The 24874-nt window shown below is 42.5% G+C and overlaps 1 protein-coding gene across 3 annotated transcripts in view; it reads left to right on the top strand.

Annotated features, from left to right (window-relative positions):
• RNF157 (ring finger protein 157) overlaps positions 1-24874 on the top strand; it is an 82337-nt gene that overhangs the window by 4837 nt on the left and 52626 nt on the right. For all 3 annotated transcript variants that reach the window (XM_081791112.1, XM_081791110.1, XM_081791111.1), the window contains exon 2: positions 19591-19709. In XM_081791112.1, coding sequence (XP_081647238.1) covers positions 19591-19709 — 119 coding nt within the window. The remainder of the gene's footprint in view (positions 1-19590; positions 19710-24874) is intronic.

Genomic DNA, 24874 nt, shown 5'->3' with positions numbered 1-24874 from the left:
TAAGCAACTGACTTCAGCTCAGGTCATGAACTCTGTCAGCATAGAGGCCACTTCTGATAGGCTCTCTCTCTCTTTGCCCCTCCCCTGCACTAAACATTAAAAAAAGAAAATAATCTGAAATTCATAGTAAATACACTGAATACCATAAAAAACCTAAACGTTCCTCCATTTAATGAAGGTCATCAAGGTCAAGAGTTCAAATGCCAGCATTATTTTTCAAACACTTAAAATGTAGTGATTTTCCTCTTGAAACCTCCAGTATTTATTGTTAATTTTTTTAATTTTCTATTTTTTATTTGAGAGACAGAAAGAGTATGAGAGAGGGGCAGAGGGAAAGATGGAGAGAATCCCCTGACTGTAGGATCATGACCCGAGCTGAAATCAAGAGTCAGACACTCAATTGAGCCACCCAGGTGCCCCTGAAACCTCCAGTGTTTTTGTTTTATTTATACTTCATTAAAAGCAGACCGATTTCTTTTACTTCTCGATTTTGTTCTAAGATTTAGGGCCTTTGATTTCCTTATATGATGGTGGTTGTATCCTTTTGTTCTTTAGCATGTTTTCTCTTTCTGTTTATTACCATTTATGTACCTTTACTGAGCACCTGGTATGTATCATGCATTGTACTGTGCACCAGTATATAGATTCTGATCCTTGTGCTCAGTGATTTTGATTCCTTTGGCAAGCAGCAGGATAGCTCTCAAATCAACTTTGGAATTCATGATATGGGTCACAGAAGGGAGTATTAACAACACAAGCTATTTGGTGGCAGTATCAGTCAGGATTCTCCAAAGAAACGGAACCAATAGGAGATATATGTATATTTAAAAAATATATGTATGTTCCTTAAAATAAAAAGATTTATTTTTTATGTTTGCTTTTTATTTTAAGGACTTGTCTTCTGTGATTGTGGGAGCTGGCAAGTCTAAAATTTATAAGGCCCGCCAGCAAGCTGGAAACAGACAGGAATTGATGTAGTCATGAGTCTGAAATCTGTAGAGCAAGCTAGCAGACTGGAAACTCCGGCAGGATTTCTCTTTCAGTCTTAAGACAGAATTCCTTCTTCTCTGGGGAACCTCGGTTTTTGCTCTTACAGTCCTCCACTGATTGGATGAGGCCCATCCACATTATCAAGGTAATTTCTTTAAAGTCAACTAATTGTAAATGTTAATTACATCTACAAAATACCATCACAGCAACATCTAGATTAACGTTTGGATAAACAGCTGGGCATGATAGCCCAGCCAAGACACATAAAAGTTACAACTATAGTGGCTTCCTATTTTAACTAATTATTCTTGTGAAGTAGGTGCTAAGCTCGAGGTTTTAGTTGATGAAAGAGTACTTGTGCTGTGAAAACCTCTTTTTTAAAAAAAAATTTTCTTTAAGTTTATTTATTTATTTTGAGAGAGAGAGCGAGAGTGAGCATGAGCAGGGAAGGGTCAGAGAGAAGAGAGAGAGAATCCCAAGCAGGCTCTGTGCTGACAGTGCAGATGTGGCTCGAACTCACAGACTGCAAGATCATGACCTGACCCGAAACCAAGCCTCTGAAAACTAAGAGTTGGAGGCTTAACTGACTGAGCCACCCAGGTGCCCCACAACCTATTTAAAAAAAAAAAAAATCTAAAAGTTATAACTTTTAGAAATCATTATTTAAAAATTATGCTTCTTCCAGAATTTCAGTGCTTATAATCTACTGTCAGAGGTGGAATGCAGGCATACAGAGGTAAGTAAGAATGCAGACTACCGTCACCAACTGAGGTATATATCCCAGGAATGCAGGGTTAGTTTAATATCTGAAAATCAGTTAATGTTAATATATCATGTTAGTAGAATAAAAAATAAAAACTACATGATTATTTCAATAAATGGAGATAAAACGCGACAAATCCAACTTTTTCAAGATGAGGAACACTCAGCCAACTGGGAATAGAAGGGAACTTCCTCAGCTTGATAAAGGGCATCTCTGAAAAGCCCGCAGCTCATATCGTACTTAATGATGAAATACAGAATGCTTTCCTGCTAAGATCAGGAACAAGGCAAGGATGTCTGCTTTTGTCATTTAGTGTTGATTGGAGATTCGGACTAGTATGGCAAAATAAACACACGTACGTATTAAAAAAAATTTTTTTTAAGGCACCCAGAATGTAAAGGAAGAAGTAAAACTCTGTTCACAGGTGACACGATCCTGTATGAGAAAGTACCAAGGATTCCACACACACACACACAACTACTACCATCAATAAATGAGTTAGGAAGATTGCACATACAAGACCAATATATAAAAATCAATTGCATTTTTACACGCAAGGAATGATCTGAAAATGAAATTAAGAAAGCTGGGGCACCGGGCTGGCTCAGTTGGTTGAGTGTCGGATTTTGGCTCAGGTCATGATCTTGTGGTTCGTGGGTTTGAGCCCAGCATCAGGCTCTGTGCTGACAGCTTAGAGCCTGGAGCCTACTTTAGATTCTGTGCCTCTCTCTCTGCCTCTGCCCATCTTGTACTCTGTCTCTCTCTCAAAAATAAATAAACATTAAAAAAAAATTTTTTTTTTTTAAAAGAAAGAAAGAAAGCAATTCATCCTCGAGTTTCTGGGTGGCTCATTCAGTTAAGTGTCTGACACTTGGTTTTGGTTCAGGTTATAATCTCAGGGTTTCGTGAGTTTGAGCCCTGGTTCAGGCTCTGTGCTGGCAGCGCAGAGCTTGCTTGGAATTCTCTCTCCCTCTCTGCCCCTCCCCTGCTCACTCTTGCACACTTTTGCACACACTGTGGCTCAAAATAAATAAATAAACTTTAAAAAAAAAAGTAAAAAAGTTGTACACTGAAAATTCTACAATGTTACCGAGATTGATGCTTTAACTAAAGAAGTTTTAAAAGATCTAAGTAATTAAACACTTCATGTTGGAAAACTCAGTATTGTCAAGATGCCGATATTCTCCAAATTGATCTAAAAATTTAGTCAAAATCCCAACAAACTTTTTCTAAAGAAATTGACCAACTGATTCTTTTTCTCTTTTTAATTTTTTTTGTTTAACATTTCTTTTTGAGAGAGAGATAGAGGGAGGCGGAGCACGAGTGGAGTAGGGGCAGAGACAGAGGGAGACATAGAGTCTTAAGTAGACTCTGCACTCAGCACAGAGCCTGATGCAGGGCTCGATCCCATGACTCTGGGATCATGACCTGAGCCAAAATCAAGAGTTGGATGCTCAACCAACTGAGCCACCCAGGTGCCCTGAAAAATCTTAAAAAAAGGAAGGGAAGAAGAGAGGGAGGAAAGGAGGGAGGGAGGGAGAGAGAGAGAGAGAGAGAGAGAGAGAGAGAAAGAAAGAAAGAGACTAACAAAGTTAAAGGACTTGCACTACCCAATTTAAAAAATTACTATAAAACCACAGTGTGGTATTGGCACAACAAAAGTCATATAGATCAATGGAACAGAATTTTAAGGCAGAAATAAAACCTTATGTTCATGGTCAGTTGATTTTGACAAAAGTACCAAGACCTATCAACAGGAAAAGAATGGTTTTTTTCAACAAATGGTGCTGGGACATTTGGATAATGACAAGCAAAAAATAATAGTAACAATAAACTTAAACTCTTTCTTACATCACCAAAAATTAACTCAGAATGGATCATAGAATGAAGACACAAGTCACAGAATGGGAGAAAATATTTGCAATTCATATATATGTTAAGGGATTTGTATCAAGAATATATAAAGAACTTGTACAGTTCAATAAGAAAAAGAACCTGGGGCGCCTGGGTGGCTCAGTTGGTTAAGCATTCTGACTTTGGCTCAGGTCATGATCTCGCAGTTTGTGAGTTCAATCCCCATGTCAGGCTCTGTGCTGACAGCTCAGAGCCTGGAGCCTGCTTTGTGGATTCTGTCTCCCTCTCCCCTGCCCCTCCCCTGCTCATGCTCTGTCTCTCTCTCAAAAATAAATAAAACATTAAAAAAATTAAGAAAAAAAGAAAAAGACAAACCTTAAAAAAGGAACAAAGGTCTTGATAGACATTCCTCCAAAAAAAGATACATAAATGGAAAATAAGCACATGAAAACAGCATCATTAGCCATTAGGGAAATGCAAATCAAAGCTACAGTTAGATACCACTTCACAACCACTAGGGTGGCTATAATCAATATAAGAAATAATAAGTGTTGGTGAGGATGTAGAGAAATTAAAATTCTGGTACCCTCCTGGTAGAAATGTAAAATAGCACAGTTGCTTTGGAAAACGGTTTGACAGTTCCTTAAATGACTCAGCAATTCCATTCGTAGGTATATATGTGCCCAAGAAAAATGGGGAAAATCCACACCAAAATATGTACATGAATGTTCGTGACAGCATTTTTCGTAATAGCTAAAAGGTGGAAATAACCCAAACGTCCGTCAACTGGCAAATGGAACAACTGATAAAATGTGACAAGTCCACCCAATGGGACTTTATTTGGCAATAACAGGGTATTTGCTGCACCATGATGAACCTTGAAAACATTCATGTTAAGTGAAAAGCCAGATGCAAAATGGTATACATCGAATAATCCCATTTATTCGTAATGTCTGCAAAAGACAAATCCATTGAGACAAAGTAGATTAGTGAGTGTCAGTGACTGGGGGAGGGGAAAATGGGGAGTGACTGCTAATGGGTTTCTTTTTGGGATAATGAAAATGTCCACTAATAGGATCATGGTGAATAGTTGCAGAACTCTGTGAATAGACGAAAAAGCCGCTGGATAGTGTACTTTAAATAGGTGAATTGTAAGGTGTATGAATTATATGTCAATAAAGCTGTTTAGAAAAATGGACCTAAATGTAAGAACTAAAGCTGTAAAACCCCTAAAAGAAGATATAGATACAGGAGAAATTATTTATTTGACTCAGATTAGGGAAAGAGTTCTTTGATACAGCACCAAAAACACTATCCAGAAGAGAAAAAACTGATAAATTGGATTTCTCCAAAATTAAACATGTTTCTGTTTCAGAAAACATTAAGATAGATGAAAAGACAAGCCATCTTCTGAATGAAAATATTTGCAAAACACATGGATAAAGGATTTGCATCTAGAATATACCAAGAACTTTAACAACTCAGTATTTATTTATTTATTTTTAATGTTTATTTTTGAGAGAGACAGAGACAGAGCGTGGGTGAGGGAGGGATGGAGAGAGAGGGAGACACAGAACCTGAAGCAGGCTCCAGGCTCCAAGCCGTCAGCACAGAGACTGATGCGGGTCTCCAGCTCACAAACCACCGGTGAGATCATGACCTGAGCTGGAGTCATACAGTCAACCAACCGAGCCACCCAGGCGTCCCTAACAACAGTGTTAAGACGACCCAATTTAAAATGGACAAGCGAGTTGAATAGGTATGTCCCCAAAGAAGATATAGGAATGGCTGATAAACCCATAGAATGATGCTCACTACCTGTAGTCGTTAGGAAAATACAGTCAAAACCACAATGAGGGGCACCTGGGTGGCTCAACCGATTAAGCCTCTGACTCTTGCTTTCCGCTCAAGTCATGATCTCAAGGTTTGTGAGTTCAAGCCTCACATTGGGCTCCGTGCTGACAGTGCGGAGCCTGCTTGGGATTCTCTCTTTCCCTCTCTCTCTGCCCCTCCTCCACTCATTTTCTGTCTCTTTCTCAAAAATAAATAAATAAACAAAAAATTAAAAAAAAAAACAAAACACCACAAGGAGATAGCAGTTCACAACCACTAGGAGAGCTACGATAAGAAAGACGATGTCAAAAAAAAAGAAAAAGATCTCAAGTGTTAGTGGGAATGCATGGAAATGGAATCCTAGTACGTCTCTGAAAGGAATGTAAAATGGTAGCAGCCACTTTGGAAGGGTTTGGGAGTGAACATAAAGTTACCTTATGATCTAGAATTCCACTCTCAACGAGTGTGTCCAGAAGATTCACACACAGACACGTATGTGCATGTCCATAGCAGCATTGCATCTATGAAGAGGCAAGAAATGGGAAGTAATCCAAATGTTCATCAGCTGGTGAATGGATTAATAAAATGAGATAAATTCGTACAATGAAATGCTATTCGGCAATTTAAAGGAATGAACTAGTGATATATGCTGCACTACACAGATTAACCTCGAAAACATTGTGCTAAGTGCTAGAAACCAGATTTAAGACCGTATATTGTGTGAGTCCATTTATATGAAATGGCTAGAAAAGGCAAATTTGTAGAGCTAGAAAACAGCAGTGTTTGCCTAAGCCTGGGGAAGGGAGTGGGACTTCTTTGTAAACGGGCACGAGGGAACATTTTGGGCGTGGTGGAAATGTTTTCAAGCGGATGGTGGTGATAGTTACCAAAGTCATTAAAATGTACGATGGGTGAATTAAAAAAAAAATTTATTTTTTACATTTATTTATTTTTGATAGAGACAGGGCACAAGTTGGGGAGGGGCAGAGAGAGAAGGAGACACAGAATCCGAAGGAGGCTCCAGGCTCCGAGCCGGCAGCACAGAGCCCGACCCGGGGCTCGAACCCACGAACCGTGAGATCATGACCTGAGCCGAAGTCGGCCGCTTGACCGACTGAGCCACCCAGGTGCCCCATGATGGGTGAATTTTATGTGATGTATAGTATACCTCAGTAAAGCTGTTAAAAGTAACTACACAGGGGTTTCTGCCAAGGGAGTAAAATACAGAAAAGAGCTTGATCAGTAAGGGTAGAGTTCTAGAAAGCAATGGTTCTGAACGCATCGAAGGCAGGGTAGAACGCTCAAATAGCCCAAGAGGGAGAACAGTGTTAGTAATGGCCTGGAAGTTTGCTGGTGTGCTTTGCTTTGTTTTGGTTTTGTTTTGGTTTGGTTTGGTTTGGTTTTGGCCTTTATAAGTTTTTGTTTTAATGCCAGTTAACATCTAGTGTTGTATTAGTTTCAGGTGTACTTGCCAGTATTCTTGATGGATTTAGAGAATAGCGAATAGATTAGTTGGTTGAGGCAGGGAATTCTAGTAGAAAGATAGCGTGGAATAAAATTTGGGAGGTGGGTAGGAGCCAAAAGAGAGAGGAGCCAGGTGGTGTTCTTAGGAAGATTTATCTCTTAGAGGTATAGGTTGTAGGGAGAAAAAGACCCAGAAGCATGGAGATTTGCTAGGGAAGTATAACCTGATAATCCACTGTAACCGAACTTGGAAAGGGCTGAGGTCTTGACAAGGATGCTTGGCACCAAGCACACGTTCACTGTTTTTGTGGTTTTGATGACTATGACATTTTTAGGCTGGGTGACCAGAGAAGTGAGCACCATTGACAGAAATTGAGAATCTGGGGAAGACACTGCTTTTCAAGTGAGTGCCAAACGGGCCGCCTGGGTGGCTCAGTCGGTTAGATGTCCAACTTCAGCTCACGTCATGATATGAGTTCGAGCCCCTGGAGCCTGCTTTGGATTCTGTGTCTCCCTTTCTCTCTGCCTCTCTGTCTCTCTCAAAAATAAAAAATAAAGAATTTTAAAGTGAGTTCCAAATGTCATCCAGGGCTTTACTGCTCCTTAGAATCTAGAAGAATTAGACGGAACCCCCCCCCCAACCCCCCCAAATCATAGAGTGTAGACTTCTAATGCCGCTTCCAAGATTTCTGCGAATTCCTGCATGTCCCGTGGTACAGTCATGTTGGCTCCGGGGCTCCAGCTTGCTGTCTTTGCCCCACAGTAAATGTGACTTCAGTCCATTCTTCAGTTTCTCCAAAAAATTCCGTTCACAGAAAACCCTGAAAGCGTAGGTCCTGGGGCGCCTGGGTGGCTCAGTCGGTTAAGCATCGGACTCTTTGTCTCTGCTCAGGTCATGATCTCCCGGGTCGTGTGGGATCGATCCCTCCCGAGTCAGGCTCTGCGCCGGCAACTTGGAGCTGCTTGGGATTTTCTCTCCTCTCTGCCCCTCCCCTGCTCACATGCATGTTTGTGCTCACGAGCACTCGCTCAACTCTCTCTCAAAGATACATTAATAAACATAAAAAACCCCCAACAAAGTATAGATTCTGCTAAAGGTCTGCGGAGGGCAATGAAGTTGGGGTTTACGTCGCAGAAATACAAAGGAGTAGCAAGCAGCATCGCCCTAAACCGAACTTCAGCTACGGAGTTTTACTGGCTCTTAGGTTCCCCAGCCCCAGCCTTTCTCATCCTGTCATTTCTCTGCCTTTTTGACTCTTCTTCTCACCCTTTCTCCTGAGAAGAAAAGTCACAAGACAGTTTGAGTTGCAACCAGTAACAAAAGGACACGGACCCTTGGTGTGTTGTTCTTCATTCTCAGAAGCTCATTAAGGTATATTCCAAAAAAAAAAAAAAAGATTGTGCCTTCACCCAGAGGAGTTGTGCTGACAGCTCCTGAGATAAAATGCTCTTTATTCCCCCTCCTCCCAGCAATAAAGGTGATTCATTGAACTTGAAGCAAAGAGGGGTTACCCGGATGAAAAGATACGGCAGGTGGTTAAAGATTTGGGCTGAAACTCCAAGGAAGGATCAGAGGAAAATGTTTGGGAGTCGCGTTATGGGAAAGGAGGAGCCCGTGTGTATTGATTGCTCCCTGGGCCTGACAACAGTCCTTTGAAAGAGGTGTTACTATCCGTTTTACAAATAAACCAAAGCTCAAAAAAGTTAAATAAGTTGTCCTAGGCCATACAGTGGTAGAAGGTGGCACCAGGAGCAAATTCACGTGTGCCTTAAGTCAGAGCCTCTGCTTTGATTCTATGGGGAAGAGAGAGGGAGAAAGAATGAAAGAAAAGGAGAGACCTGAGCTCTTAGAGACACTTCCGCGTTTGTGGGCTGCACAAAAGCGTGGAACAAGTGGTAGGTAAGACGAGATTCAGGACCGGGAGGGCTTGGGGAGCCAAGGGACAAGGAGCCTCAGAAATGAGTGTGGAAGTCTTCTGAGCGTTCATAAGGGTGAAGGAAGTGTGAGAACAGACTTGGCCCGCTGGTGTTGCAGGGAAGAATTTAGAGCAGCGGAAACCACTGTAAGAGCTGCGGAGTTACTGGATGTGGGTGGGAGCAGGCAGGAATGACGGATGCGGGCCCAGGGGGCAGATTTTAAGGCATGGCAGATGAAACTCTTTTTGTGTTTGCTTTTTAAGTTGGGGAGACCAGAATATGCTTTCAGCGCAAGGCAAGTAAAAAGATGGTGGACAGAGGAATAGCAATATTGAGAAAGAGGGAGGTTGCTGATGAGGTCTCATCAGGAGGGAGAGGCGGTTGGGAATGGGAACTCAAGCGGAGAAGTTAACCTTGGAATGGGGAAAGGGCTACCTTCTTGAGATCGGAAGAATGTGTGGATAGAAATATAGGGAAGTTGGAAGGTGTTGAAACTTTGGTTTTTTGTTTTTGTTTTTTTCTTTAAGGATTTGTTTATTGATTGATTTTGAGAGAGAGGGGGAGAGAGAGAGAATCCCAAGTAGGCTCTGCACTGTCAGCACAGAGCCAGACGTGGGGCTCAGACTCAAGAACTGTGAGATCATGATCTGACTCAAAGTTAAGAGTCACACGGTTAACCCACTGAGCCACCCCGGCACCCCAAGGTGGTGAAGCTTTTGTGACGTTGAAGGGTTTTGAGGGGATGTCGCAAAGTGGAAGAGTCAGGTTTGGTACCTTGAAAACGGGGGGAAGGCTTGGCTCTGTCGATGTGCGCCTTGCTCTAAATACTGGAAAGCTATAGTTGTTAAAACTATATTGTACTCAGGGGCACCTGGCCTGCTCCGTCAGTAGAGTATGCGACTCTCAATCTCAGGGTTGTGAGTTTGGGCCCCACGTTGGGCATGGAGCCTACTAAAAAACAAAGCAAAACTATATTGTACTCAAACAAAAACACTTCATTGTGCTCGTTCGGAATAGAATAGAGTCTGGAGCTAGGTATATATATATAGCATGATAAAAATAGATTTTCAGTTTAGTGGGGGTAATGGAATATTCAATAAATGGTGTTAGTAAAGTTTCCCGTTTGGGGAAAAAAAAAAAAGACTAACCCCTTATCCCACACAGTCTATAAGGACAAATTCCAGATCAAATAGCAACAACAACAATACCCAGGAGGGAAAAAAAAAGCATGCAAGCAACGTAAACTAGAAAGTAGAGAATGTTTATCAGTAGGGAACCAGGTCATTAAATCTGGGCATTCAATGGGAATATAGTACAATGGTTAAGAGTACACATAGGAACTCTGTAATAAAAATAGCTGGGTTTGGGACCTGACACTGCCTCTTTTTTTTTTTTTAATTTTTTTTTTTTAACGTTTATTTATTTTGGGGACAGAGAGAGACAGAGCATGAACGGGGGAGGGGCAGAGAGAGAGGAAGACACAGAATCAGAAGCAGGCTCCAGGCTCTGAGCCATCAGCCCAGAGCCTGACGCGGGGCTCGAACTCACGGACCGCGAGATCGTGACCTGAGCTGAAGTCGGATGCTTAACTGACTGAGCCACCCAGGTACCCCCTGACACTGCCTCTTACTAGCTGTGTGATCCTGGACAAATTACTTACCCTCTCTGTGCATTTACCGTCTCTTCTGCAAAATAAAAAATTTGTACCGCCTACCTTATATGGTTGTTGTGAGGAATAACCTATGTGCTACTTGTTAGTACAGTGCTGGTATAGAGTGAGTCCTCGATATGGGGTTGTTACATTGAGGTTATTATTATGAGGTATTATAACGTGGTCATAATAATAATGAGTTTGATTTTTAAAAGAAATTTTTTAACGTTTATTTATTATTGAGAGACACAGAGAGACAGAGCATGAACATGGGAGGGGCAGAGAGAGAGAGAGACACAGAATCCGAAGCAGGCTCCAGGCTCTGAGCTGTCAGCACAGAGCCCGATGTGGGGCTCAAACTCACAAACCGCAAGATCATGGCCTAAGCTGAAGTCGGACACTTAACCGACTGAGCCACCCAGGTACCCCTTGAGTTTGATTTATAAGGGCAGACATGGAAAGATGCATAGAGTGCGATAGGCAAAAAACCCCAAAAAACAAAAAAAACCTTGCAGATCGATATGTGTATATTCCAATTAAATTAAAAGACAAAGTAAAACAGAAAATCCGAATGTGTTTACATCTGTGTAGGAAAATCTGGAAGGCCACAAACCAATTCTTAATAGCAGAGTTACATCTCACAGAACGGATAATCGGGTTGGATTGTCACTTTTTAAATTACGCGCTTCTGTGTATTTTTGTTTTTTATTTTTTGCAAAGGATATGTTTTACTTGTGTAATTTTAAAAAAGGCTTTATTTTAAGTAATCTCTACACCAAACATGGAGCTTGAACTCCTAACCCCAAGATCCAGAGTCGCTGCGTTCCACCTACTAAGTCAGCCAGGTGCCCTTTGTAATTTTTTATTTTTTTTATTTTATTTATTTTTTTTTTTTATTTATTTTTGGGACAGAGAGAGACAGAGCATGAAGGGGGGAGGGGCAGAGAGAGAGGGAGACACAGAATCGGAAACAGGCTCCAGGCTCCGAGCCATCAGTCCAGAGCCTGACGCGGGGCTCGAACTCACGGACCGCGAGATCGTGACCTGGCTGAAGTCGGACGCTTAACCGACTGCGCCACCCAGGCGCCCCCCTTTGTAATTTTTTAAATGAATAAAAGCATAAATAACAAAAGTAGTGCTGTGGCATTAGAATTGAGTGAACAGCATTAGTCGGCTCAGGTCATGATCTCACGGCTCGCAGCGCATCAGGCTCTGTGCTGACCGTTCCGACCCCTGAGCCTGCTTCAGGTTCCGTGTCTCCCTCTCTCTCTGCCCCTCCCCTGCTCACAATCTGTCTCTCTCTCTCTCTCAAAAATAAATAAACATTAAAAAAAAAATTTTTTTTAAAGAATTGAGTCGAATAGAGATGTTTGAAAAAATTTTGTTACTGTTTTTTCATTTTTGTGACCAAAAGCTTAAAGTATATTATTTAAATATTGTGTAGATGAAGCTTTTTCAAATACATGGAAACCTAATAGGATTCCTATAGCCAATTTTCTCATATTTAAATTTTGTATAAAGTTATTATTTTATTTTTAAAGTTATTTTAATTTATTTTATTTACTTTTTTATTTTTATTTTATTTATTTATTTATGTTTAATGTTTATTTATTTTTGAGAGAGAGAGACAGACAGACAGGGAGCGAGCAGGGGAGGGGCAGAGAGAGACATAGAATCCGAAGCAGGCTTCAGGCTCTGAGCTGTCAGCACAGAGCCAGATGTGGGGCTCGAACTCACAAACCTGAGATCATGACCTGAGCCGAAGTCGGGCACTTAACTGACTGAGCCACCCAGGCGCCCCTTTATTTACTTTTTTAAATGTTTATTCATTTTTGAAAGAGAGAGAGAGAGAGAGAGAGAGAGAGAATGGGGGAGGGGCAGAGAGAGGAGGACAGAGGCTCTGAAGCCAGCTTTGCACTGACTGACAGTAGAGAGCCGGATGAGGAGTTTGTACTCATGAACTGGGAGATCATGACCTGAGTCGAAATCTGATGCTTAACCTTGAGCCACCCAGGCACCCCTAAAGTTATTTTTAAATATAATTCCATTTTTTTGCAATAATCAAGCATACACCTCCATTAAGTTGAAGATTAATATTTTTCACTTATAGGCAGAATAGTTGTTTTATGTGACATCATTCAAAATGCAAAAAGAAGGGAAGATTGTTTATAAATCTTGCAGTAAAAACTCCCACTTAGCCTAAGATAGGGGCTAAAATCCCAAATACATTTTCCTTTATCATTTACTCCACATAAATTATCAAAATTTTTTGCTTGCTCATCTTTGAGTTTTGTTTGTTTTATAAAATATAAAGTTTCCATGACTTGAGTTTAAAATCTTTGATTTGCAATGTGCCATTACTTAGAGGCCTAAGCAGTTGGGGGTTTTTTTCCTACGCCTGGTTTCTGTAGGCAGACATATTTCAGTAATTTCATGGATTTGGAAAGAAAAGTTCTTATTTATTTTTTAAAATCTTTTTTATTAATGTTTATTTTTTATTTTTGAGAGAGAGACAGAGACAGAGACATTGTGCACAAGTGGGGGAGGAGCAGAGAGAAAGGGAGAATCCTAAACAGGCTCCAGGCTCTGAGCTGTCAGCACAGAGCCTGACGCGGGGCTCGAATTGCCAGACTGTGAGATCATGACCTGAGCCGAAGTCCGACGCTGAACAGACTGAGCCACCCGGGCTCAGTTTTTATTTTTTTACATTTTAGTTTTCATTAATCTCTACCCCCAACGTGGGCTCAAATTTACAACCCTGACTCAAGAGTCACATACTCTAGGGACTGAGCCAGCCAGCTCCCCCCTTTTTTTTGAAATTAGAGTTTTTGTTAATATATAGGGTACCCATAATGATTAAGGTGAACAATGTGATGATTTGATATATGTATATCTTATAAAAGGCATACAGAGTTGTAGGAAAATGGGAAGTGGGTCTAATTGTTCTTTATTGTGTGATGTTATAGTTCATAGCAGTTTGGTGGCATATATCAGAATGTCTCATTGGATCAGATGTAAATTATGGAATCAATTGAGCAATATTTAATTTCACTGTGATGTTAGGAATATGGCCCAATAGCTTAAATTCATTGGGCAAATTGTTTAAGATAGTGAATTGTAACTGAGGTTTTTCTCTTTGGTTTTTCTGAAAACCAGAAAACCAGTTTTCTCAGAAAAACTGAGGTTTTTCTCTTCTTCACATAAGGAACAAAGAGTTGTATTTTTCTTTGTGGACAGTTGAAGTCAATTTACTGATTTGAGCTCTTGGTTCAAAAGTTGTCTTTGATAGGGTAGGATTCCTTCGGTACTATACAAGTTCCTTTGGAATTACTCTGAAGTTTTTGTAGAGCCAGAAAGTGTTGATAGTGACAAAGATGAAATCAGAGGATGAGGAATAGTGTCTGCAGCTGTGCTCTCTACTGTGGCAGCCACTGGCTTCATGTAGCCGTAGAACACTTGAAATGTGGCAAGTTCAAGGGCGCCTGAGTGACTCGGTTGGTTGAGCGTCTGACTCTTGGTTTCAGCTCGGGTCATGATCTCATGACCCCATGTCAGCTCTGTGCCGATGGTGTGGAGCCTGCTTGGAATTCTCTCTCTCTCTCCCTCTCTCTGCACCTCCCCTGCTTGTTCGTTCACTCTCTCAAAATGCATACATAAACATTAAAAAAAACCAAACCTGGCCAGTCCAAAATGAGATGCACTGTAAACAGTAGGAAATATGTGCCAGATTTTGAAGACTCCATACTTAAAAAAAAAAAGAATGTAAATAGCTTGTTAATAATTTTTATACTGATTTGCATGTTGATAAAACATTTTGGATCTATTGGGATATTGGGATATCCAATATTGGGATAAATAAAATATATTAAAATTAATTTTGCTTTTTAAAAAATGCGGCTATTCGATAATTTAAAAATTACGTAGGGGGCTTGTGTTATATTTTTATTGGACAGCCCTGATCTGGAGGAACAGTGCTAGTGTAATTTTCTTCCCTTAGAAATAGTTTTACTTTTTTGCCTGGATGCCTTTTTTTCTTTAATATTTGTTTCCTTTAATCCTGAACTTGAATTAGTGTTGGCCATTCTGGACCAAACCTTATTGTTATTTTTTTCTTTACCGTAGTGGAAATTATGTAGCATTAAATTTATTATCTCAACCACTTTCAAGTGTACAATTCAGTAGTGTTAAGATCTCTAGAACTTTTTCTTCTTACAAAACAGAAACTCTATACCCATTAAACACCATTTCCCCCTTCTCCCTCCCACTCGTGCTGTGTTTTAAATATAATGTTGGAGATCCATGTATGATGTGTCTTCTTTTTCCCCCTTTACTGAGATATAATTGACATAAAACGTCGTATAAGTTTAAGGTGTACAAAGCGATGATATGACACACGTCTATCGCGTAAAATGATTACCACAAGATATACCTTCTTCAAGCCCACAAAGAATTTGAATACGAGTTCTGATTAAGAAATTCTAGCTAACTCATAATGAAAAGCTTGCAGTTTATCCATTAGTCATACGTGTTCCTGTTAGCAAACAGGCAAAGTATTCGAGTACAGTTCTTTCCCCCCTACCATTTCTGATTTTAGAGTGTAGTTTATGCTGAAAAGTGAAACTGTGCACAACTACGCCAACAGGCATCGTTTTCAGAGACCGTTACCGTCTGCTGATGTGGTAGCGGCACATGACTGTGCGCTGATCTGTCCCTTTAGACAGCTGGGCAGACAGACAGACAGAAAGCTTTATCCAGGCCGCAGACGGCAGATTTGCTCTTTCTTGCCCGTCGAACTAGGGCAAGTGATTACAGGGGTCCGTTTCAAAGAAAGGAACGAGCAAATTTTTGGTTGCTTTAAGCTCATTATTATTATTTTTTAACAGAGAAAGTATTTGTATTTTAAGTGCACCAAGGGAGATCATCTTTTTTTTTTTTAAGTTTATTTATTTTTGAGAGGGAGAGAGAGCGCGCGCGCGCGTGTATGCACACGGGTGGGGGGGAGGAGCAGAGACAGAGAGGGAGAGAGTACTGTCAGCACAGAGTCCAGTGCGGGGCTCAGTCCCACAAACTGTGAGATCACGACCTGAGCCAAAACCGAGAGTCGGACGCTCAATTCACTGAGCCACCCAGGCGCCCCCGGAGATCATCTTTTTAAAGGAATTTTACGTCGACTCTTCTACTGAAATGCAGAAGTCCTTTCTTCACCTGTGAAATATTGACCCTAATTTTAAATCTGTGTATATTTGTGCTCTTGATTTTTTTTTTTTTTTTAATTTTTTCAACGGTTTTTATTTATTTTTTTTGGGACAGAGAGAGACAGAGCATGAACGGGGGAGGGGCAGAGAGAGAGGGAGACACAGAATCGGAATCAGGCTCCAGGCTCTGAGCCATCAGCCCAGAGCCTGACGCGGGGCTCGAACTCACGGACCGCGAGATCGTGACCTGGCTGAAGTCGGACGCCTAACCGACTGCGCCACCCAGGCGCCCCTGTGCTCTTGATTTTTAATGTAAGGCAAAAGTACAGCTAGCTGTACCCTACTTTCTTGGTAATTTCTTCTCTTTTAATATTATGGCAAAAAAAAAAAAAAAAAAAAGGCATTTCCGAAAGAACCCTGTCACCATCTTTAGCCCTTTACCCCCCAAGACATCAGTGCTCTTCTCTTGCCAGGGTAATCACTACCATCTGTAAGTGGGTTATCTGGATTTCTTTGTCCCTACATCCCTCACCTGACTGTTCACAGGTGCTGGAAACTCAGCGTGTCCCAGTTCCAGACACCAAACCTTCCTCTCTCCATTCTTTATTCGTGACTCGGGCAAGCCATCCCTGCGTGTGAAACCTCTAACTTTTTATTTATCTTATGGTATTTATTTATTTAAGTCATTTCTTTCCCCAACGTGGGGCTCGAACTCCTGACCAGAGATCAAGACTCGCACGCTCTACTGATCGAGCCAGCCGGGCGCCCCAAAATCTTTAACTTTTAAAATTTCAGCGAATGGATGATAAATATATAGTCTCTAACGTACAGAAAATAGATTTTGCTAAGGTTCAACAGCAAATGACTTCAACTGTTTGAGGTGGCAGCTTCTACTTAGGGCAACTCGGCCCCTCCCCCCTCTATAAATTATGCACTTGGAAAATAGGGCTTGCAAGTGCGAGACGTAAATAATTGATAATGAAGCTTTCCCAAATGACGAATTGCACTGTCACTGCAGATAGATACACTTTGTATTTTTCAGTTTTGGTGGGTAGCTCTCGCGAGTTCCTCGGTGATTGCTTTGAGTTTGGCCGCTTTTTCTCTCAAATAATGTTTTCCTACTTGTTGTTTAATTAAAGAATCGTCTCACTTTGTGGTGAGTGATTTTAATCCACATTGCCTTGTGTAATAAGTGTTTGTAAAGCTGCATGGGAAGAACACCCGCAAATGAACATTTGGTTCAGTTTTTCTGTTGGAATTTGCTTCTCTGTCTTCTTTCGTATGGCTTCTTCACAGCCGAAAATGCTGAATCTCACTGTGTTTAGTTTGCTATAAACCTTCGACAAAAATTGAAACTGGTTTAGAAAATTTATCTATACTCTTGCTGTGTGACAGATAACGACGAAGCCTCTCACCATTTCATATGTTTTTTGAATTCGTCCAGGAATTGGGGTATGTGAGGAGAGCCGTGAGAAGGCATGCTGGGGGATAAATCCTTTCCTTCGGATGGCTTATCTTCATGGGATAATTAGATTATGGAAATTTGGGTTGGGTGCCTGCCTGGCTCAATCGGTTAAGCGTCCAACTCTTGATTTTAGCTCAGGGCGTGATCTCACGGTTTGTGAGTTCAAGCCCCACATCGGGCTCCTCGCCGACAGTGCGCAGAGCCTGCTTAGGATTCTCCCGCCCCGCTCCTCCCTCCCACTTTCCTTCTCTCTCAAAATAAATAAACTTAAAAAAAAAAAAAAGAAATTTATGTTAAGAGGCATTCATTTCAGTCTAGGTTGGAAAGTATTCCCAGGTGGAATTTGCAGTGTTACCTAAGCCTTCCCTGGTGACTTATCAGTGCCCTCACGTCCTGGTACAGTTCCTCAGTTTGTCTGGATGAGGCAGATGGGGATTCTGAACCTTGAGTACCGATTGCCTCTAGTTACTGTAGTGTTAAAAATATCCCTGGGGCGCCTGGGTGGCGCAGTCGGTTAAGCGTCCGACTTCAGCCAGGTCACGATCTCGCGGTCCGTGAGTTCGAGCCCCGCGTCAGGCTCTGGGCTGATGGCTCGGAGCCTGGAGCCTGTTTCCGATTCTGTGTCTCCCTCTCTCTCTGCCCCTCCCCCGTTCATGCTCTGTCTCTCTCTGTCCCAAAAATAAAAATAAAAAAACGTTGAAAAAAAAAAAATATCCCTGCTTCCTCGTGAGTCAAGGTGGGGCCAAGACATGACTGATGTCTCTGAAACCCTGGCCGGCCGTTCACACCGTTAGTGAATTTGGGACTGAGGGTGTGCGTTTTGTGTGTGTGCGTGTGTGTGTGTGCACACGTGTCTTTTCATAGTTCTAAACTATTGTCCTGTCGAACTCCATAATCTGTGTGGTAATTGGTAGGTAAAGTCAAGGACAGCTATATATATATTTTTTTCATTTTTTTGGTAATGTTTTTATTTATTTTTGAGACAGAGACAGAGCATGAGAAGGGGAGGGGCAGAGAGGGGGGGAGACACAGAATCTGAGGTGGGCTCCAGGCTCTTGAGCTGTCAGCACAGAGCCCTATGTGGGGCTCGAACTCATGGAGTGTGAGATCATGACCTGAGCTGAAGTCGGACGCTCAACCGACTGAGCCACCCAGGAGCCCCAAGGACAGCTATGTTTTAAAAAAAATGTTGGGGCGCCTGGGTGGCGCAGTCGGTTAAGCGTCCGACTTCAGCCAGGTCACGATCTCGCGGTCCGTGAGTTCGAGCCCCGCGTCAGGCTCTGGGCTGATGGCTCGGAGCCTGGAGCCTGTTTCCGATTCTGTGTCTCCCTCTCTCTCTGCCCCTCCCCCGTTCATGCTCTGTCTCTCTCTGTCCCAAAAATAAATTAAAAAAAAAAAAAAAAAAAAAACGTTGAAAAAAAAATAAAAAAAATGTTTATTTATTTATTTTGAGATATTTATTTTGAGAGAGAGTAAGAGTGTGAGTGTAAGAGCAGGGGAGGGGCAGGGAGGGTGAGTGAGAGAGAATCCCAAGAAGGCTCTGTGCTGTCAGCTTAGAGCCTGACGCAATCCCATGAACTGCAAGATCATGATCTGAACCGAAATCAAGAGTCGGACACTTACCCGCCTGAGCCACGCAGGTGCCCCCAAGGACAGTTGTATTATATAAATTCATTTTAATAATCATCTTGGGGCACTTGGGTGGCTCAGTCGGTTAAGCATGTGACTTTGGCTCAGGTCATGATCTCACAGTGAGTGAGTTCGAGTCCCACGTAGGATGAGCACGAGCCCTGCTTTGGGTGAGCCCTGCTTCTCCCTCTCTTTCTCTCTCTTCCTCTCTGTCTCCGTCTTTATGTGTCCTCTCTCTCTCTTTCTCTCTCAATAAAAACAACAACAACAACAATCATTTTGAAGCAAATGTGAAAAGGAAAGAGCCTTCACTGTAGAGGGTTATGGGATTATGTATGTAGTAGTAGGCAGGTACTGAGACGTGTGTGTTTAGGTATGAACTGGCTTAGGAAGATCCAGGCAGAGAAATGTATGTGTGCGTATACATGCTGGTGCCTATAGTTAAGATCCCTGAATATACAGGGTATAGGAAATAACCACTTCAAGTTTAAGGGAAAAAAACAGGGACAAAATACGTACATGTGTTCATTAATGTGCATTGTGGGGCCTTCTGGTCTTTTGGCCGATGGTATTACAGACAGGTCATAATAAGGATTCGATTAACAACGTTAAAAGGAAAATTCATCTATTTATGGTTAGTAGCTTGGGTTTTCGCTGCTATGATTTGGCGTACTTTGTGCCATTGTCCCAAGTCAAGAGAAAATCCCTAACAGTTATTAACTGTTGCACTGATTATTTGTTGGAAGGATTAACGTTTTTTTGAGTCAGCTTTTTTACCTGGTTTAGTTTGACTGGTTTCTGTTTGATGTCTCTGTGTCTCCCTGTCTAGGAAGCTATTTTGCCAGCCACTTCATTATGGGAGGAGAGAAGTTTGACTCCACGCACCCCGAAGGTTACCTATTTGGAGAGAACAGTGATCTGAACTTTCTGGGGAACAGACCAGTAGCGGTATGGTTATGACCTGTTTATTTCCACGTGGGGCTTCAGTGGCCAATACAAACAGTCTTATAAAAATAAGCTTGTACTCATTGGTTCAGAGGTGTCTGTAGCTTGGTGTGAGCTGAGAGGGTCCCTGGGAGCCAGGCCACAGCCCCTTGGCTGGCGTTGGGTCTCCAGTCACTAGAGGCTGACCCCTGGAAAGACTGCGGGAGTCTGCCTAAGGGGGAGGACATCTCACAGGTTCCCGATGTCTGGATGTCCGAAAGATTCCTGTCTCTGCTAAATGCCACCTCTTTTTCTCTTCTTCATAGCACTTAATGCCATATAAGCTTGTATTTCTCTGTCTCGCCCTCTGTTTTTTATCTGCCCTTCCTTGTAGGACGTAAATTTCACTGTGTCTCCCTCTCTCTGCCCCTAACCCACTCGCATCCTGTCTCTGTCTCTCTCAAAAATAAATAAACATTAAAAAAAAATTAAAATAAAGGGGGGGGGGGTGGCGCCTGGGTGGCTCACTCGGTTGAGGGTCCGACTTGGGCTCAGGTCATGATCTCACAGCTCGTGAGTTCGAGCCCCGTGTCGGGCTCTGGGCCGACCACTCGGAGCCTGGAGCTGCTTCGGACTCTGTGTCTCCCTCTTTCTCTCTGCCCCTAACCCACTTGCGTTCTGTCTCTGTCTCTCTCAAAAATAAATAAACATTTAAAAAAAAAAATTAGAATGTATATTTCACAGGTCAGGACTATTTTTACTGTTGCGTCCTAGCACCTAGAACAAAGCCTGATGCATACTGACAAGCCCTTAAAGAGCTGTTGAATGAATGACTGAAAAGGTTTCCCTTCATATCTGAATTGATACTAGGCTATGTCTCCGTTCATTCAGCTCATTCCATAAACGTATGTAGCATCCTCTTGGTACCCAGCCCGAGGCTTTGGAAGAATAGCCTGCCATATGGCTAGTGAGTGGCTAAGGAAGGTCCTAGAGACTTTTCAGACATTATTCCTAATCTTCGTAAGACCCACCTGACAGAAGATTTATTTTTATTAATTTTTAAGTAAGCTCTATACCTACTATGTGAGGCTTGAACTCATAACCTCAAGATCAAGAGTTGATGCTCTGCGACTGATCCAGCCAGGTGCACCAGAAGATTAATTATTAATCCTATTAAAAAATTTTTTTTCATGTTTATTTTTGAGAGAGACCAAGAGAGACAGCGTGAGTTGGGGAGGGCAGAGAGAGAGGGAGACACAGACTTTGAAGCAGGCTCCAGGGTCAGCACAGAGCCTGAAGCGGGGGCTCAAACTCATGGACCATGAGATCGTGACCTGAGAAGTCGGACGCTTTACCGACTGAGCCACCCAGGTGCCCCGATTATTAATCCTGTTTTATAAGCAAGAGAACTGAGGTTCCAAGAAATGACCAATGATAAGTGCATGCTCTGTTCCAGGCACTGGTCTAAGTGTTTATTTACATAAAGTTTTCCCAAACTCCAATAACTAGGTCTGCCTGGCCACAGGTCGATGACCTTCCCACTGCTTCTCATTGCTTCAAAAAGCCCTTCCTTCCTCCAGAAACTCCTGGGTCAGTGGGGCAGATGAAACACAGGAACAGGAGATGCATAAATAGCTGGAGAGGTCTGAAGTGATTGGATGCTGTGGGGCTTGCGAGCAGGAGAGGAGAACGGCGGGCCTGACCCCCTCATGCTCGTGTTGAGAAGAGGCGGACGGTGTTGAGCGAGCCTTTGGAGAGGCCTGGGCTTTTACCAGACGGGTGGGGAAGGGGCTTTCCAGGAGCAGGTGCAGAGCACAGGCCCGAACGCTTTCCCGTTGTTGTCAAATCAGCAAACCTTTACCCAGCGACTGCCGTGTGCCAGGTACTGTGATGGGCGCTGGGGACACCAAGCTGAAATGAGCATGGTCTGTTTCTCCCGGGAACAAATAAGGAAGCCAGGCTGGCAGGAGTAGACATTTCCTGATGGTGAGACACGATTGGAAAGGTAGGTGGGGGCTGCATTACCCCCAAGGCTTTTGACTCTTACCTGTAGGCTGTGGGGAATATTGAAGACTTTTAGGTAGATAAGTGACCTGGAGAATTTTTTTTTTTCTTTTCTTTAGGGAGATTCATCCAGTGACTGTCTCCCATCTTGAGCTTTAATTAAACAACATATTTTGATGATGGGTTTTCACTGGTTTCTCCCTTTGTATCTGGAGTGACCCCCTCCCCTAATTCATAGACCAGGAGTGCTTTCAAAATACCACGTCCTTCTTGCTTCACATTCAGTCATGCCAGCTCATGCTCACCAAATGTCTGCTCTCTGATTTTGTTACTGCTGCCTTAGCAATTAGAGTAGAAGGATCTTTGGTGTTTTGTTTTGTTTTGTTTTGTTTTGTTTTGTTTTGACAGAGACAGGTAAGAATTGTGCCTCCCTCCCTGGGAGTCAATTCGTGCTTGAAAAATGGCCCTTTCTTTTTACGTCAATTACTTCCTTTCTTTTCTTCTTTCCTCTTGTGTGAGAATAGTTTATTATTATTTTTTTAATTTTGACCTTTTCAGACCATAAAGATTTTTTTTTAATGTTTTTATTTATTTTTGAGATAGACAGAATGCAAGTGGAGGAGGGGCAGAGAGAGAGGGAGACACAGAATCTGAAGCAGGCTCCAGGCTCTGAGCTGTTGACACAGAGCCCGACGTGGGGCTCAAACTCACAAACCGTGAGATCATGACCTGAGCTGAAGTCGGACGCTTAACCGACTGAGCCACGCAGGCGCCCCATAAAGATTATTTTAAATCAAATAAATACTTCTTTTGGTTCCTACTGAGGTTTCTTTTGGCTGGCAGACTCCTGGTTCAGCTGCCCTGTTTATGCTTCTCTGTGAGCCTGTGAAGGACTGAGGTCTTCCTGAAGCCCTAAAGAGCAGCCCTGACCTGAAGTTTGAGGCTTTTTCTAAAGGAGTATTGACATTTTGGTTGTTGTCTCTATGTAGTCATCATTAAATATGCTTAATGTTGTAAGAGCAGATGTTTTCAGGAGATATCATAATTTCAGGTTAATAAAGCAAATTGGAGTAACTTCAGATATATATAGAAATAATGTATACAGGGGGTGCCTGTGGGCCTCAATGGTTTAAGCATCGGACTTCGGCTCAGGTCATGATCTCACGGTTCACGAATTTGAGCCCCGCTTCGGGCTCTGTGCTGACAGCTTAGAGCCTGGAGCCTGCTTTTGATTCTGTGTCTCTCTCTTTCTCTGCCCCTCCCCGGCTCACTCTCTCTCTGTCTCAAAAATAATAAAAATAAAACATTAATAAAAAAATTAAAAAAAAAAAGAAGGTATACAGAACAAACGTGGCACATTTCCTTTTCTTTCCCCACACGTTATTTCATAATGATTCACTGAACACTTACTATTTGTCAGGCCTGGTTGCTCTAAGCTCTTCATACATGTTAATGTCGTTTTGTCCTCACACCCTGGTGAGGAAGGTCCTTATTTGACAGATGAGGAACATGGACGCAAGGAATTTAAACAAGGATCACTAAGCCTGTACGTGGTTGAATTGGGATTTGAACCTAGCCGTCCAGCCCCAGAGCCTGAAGCACTCCGGTTTCTGCTATTCAGAGCACGTGTGCTCAGGAACTCTGTGCATATCCTGTCTGTGAGTCTGTCCTAGTAGATCATCAAGTGTAATTTGTGAGATGCAGACAGAGATCTAAAAGTAGACCGAGTGGCAGGGACATGTTCTTTCTGAGTGTCCCTTGAGAGAGCTGCTGTTTGGTGTGTATTCCATCTGCTGGCCTGACCTCTGTGTTTTGTCGTTACTGCCCGTCACACCTGTTTGGGGGACGGCCCAGAGACTGAACATGGACTTGTAGCTTGAGTTCTGAGGACTTGACTTCTACTCTCTAGCAACATGTCCCCCAGGGTCAGTACGTGGGCATCCGGTTGCGGAGGAAAGGGAACAGCCTTTTAAAGCCACCGAGCAGCTCCTCCTTCGAGGGAGAATGAAGATAAGGAGTGGAAGATGTTGAAATAAATTGTTACATAAAATATAAGTGCCATAGACTTCCTGGCTTGTGGGACTTGTGGTATTTCCTGTCATTTCTGAATGGTCAAACTAAAAAGAATACCGTTTGCAAACGCATCACTCAGCCTGTAGTTTTTACTGGAGCCCTGCCGATCTCCCACTTGGGATAATCCGTCAACGTCAAATTTGGTATCAAGTCCCAGGGGTCAGATTTAATGAACTAGAGCGCGTGCATAGACATGGATGGTTGAAGAGAGGCCGGAGTCAAGATTTCAGGTTTTGTTTACATCTTAACCACTAGACTCTTTGCAACCTTGGCAAATCTATCACTGAGGCTCTCAGATTACCCAGTGGTAAAGGGGGATAGCTCTGACTTTATGGGAATGTGATGCTTGAAGAATGTCTTGGGATTGCTGGGTAAAAAGAAGCCAGGATAAAAATAATGTTGGCTGTACTGCTACCCTTTCAGGTTGGTTATTTCTGCAGCTACCGATAGTTTTGGGTGGAGAGAATAGTCGCTGGTTTTTAAGTAATTGTCTTAAGCAGTCAACAGGGCTTCTGACGGTCTTTCTGTTCTGGTCCCCATATATAGAGGAGTTGAGATCCCTGTGTTTGTACATCACAGTTATAAAATGTTAAATAAAGACCATCCTTCGCCTTCCTACGGGGTGGAAGAGCTGGTGTGAGTTTTTGCTCCTTTACTGAGTGAGGGCTTCTTTTGTTGAGGCAAATTACTGCTAAAACTCTAAGTTATTTAGAGGCGTGGTGACCTCAGGATTGTCCGAGAATCAAGTGATCCCTTGACCCTACCTGAGTTCAGATCTATCATCTCACCTTAGAGGAAAGCAGCTGAGTTCCAGTGCGGCCTCTGATACGCCATCTCCCGTGTTGTGTCACCAGACCCCCTTGACACCGGTCCTGTGTCATGCTCCCTGCAGCCAGGGCCGCACAGCTGGCCGTAAGAATCAAGATAGGCACAGGTGGGTCTTTCTTCCCCCCTAACAGAGATACACCTAAACGCTGTACTCGCATCAAGTCTCCGTAAATTCAGCCGTTTTATCCACAGGTGTGCAGGGAGAGCAAGCTATTCAACACAACTTGGCAATATATCCAGTTAGGAAGTAGAGTTTGGGCCATACAGAGCATTGTGTCTGTCAC

Source organism: Panthera onca, chromosome E1 (assembly GCF_046562875.1).
Source record: "Panthera onca isolate mPanOnc1 chromosome E1, mPanOnc1 haplotype 2, whole genome shotgun sequence".
In the NCBI taxonomy this organism is placed as follows: domain Eukaryota; kingdom Metazoa; phylum Chordata; class Mammalia; order Carnivora; family Felidae; genus Panthera; species Panthera onca.
The sequence above is the reverse complement of the archived record's forward strand: the minus strand, read 5'-3'. Positions and strand labels throughout refer to the sequence as shown.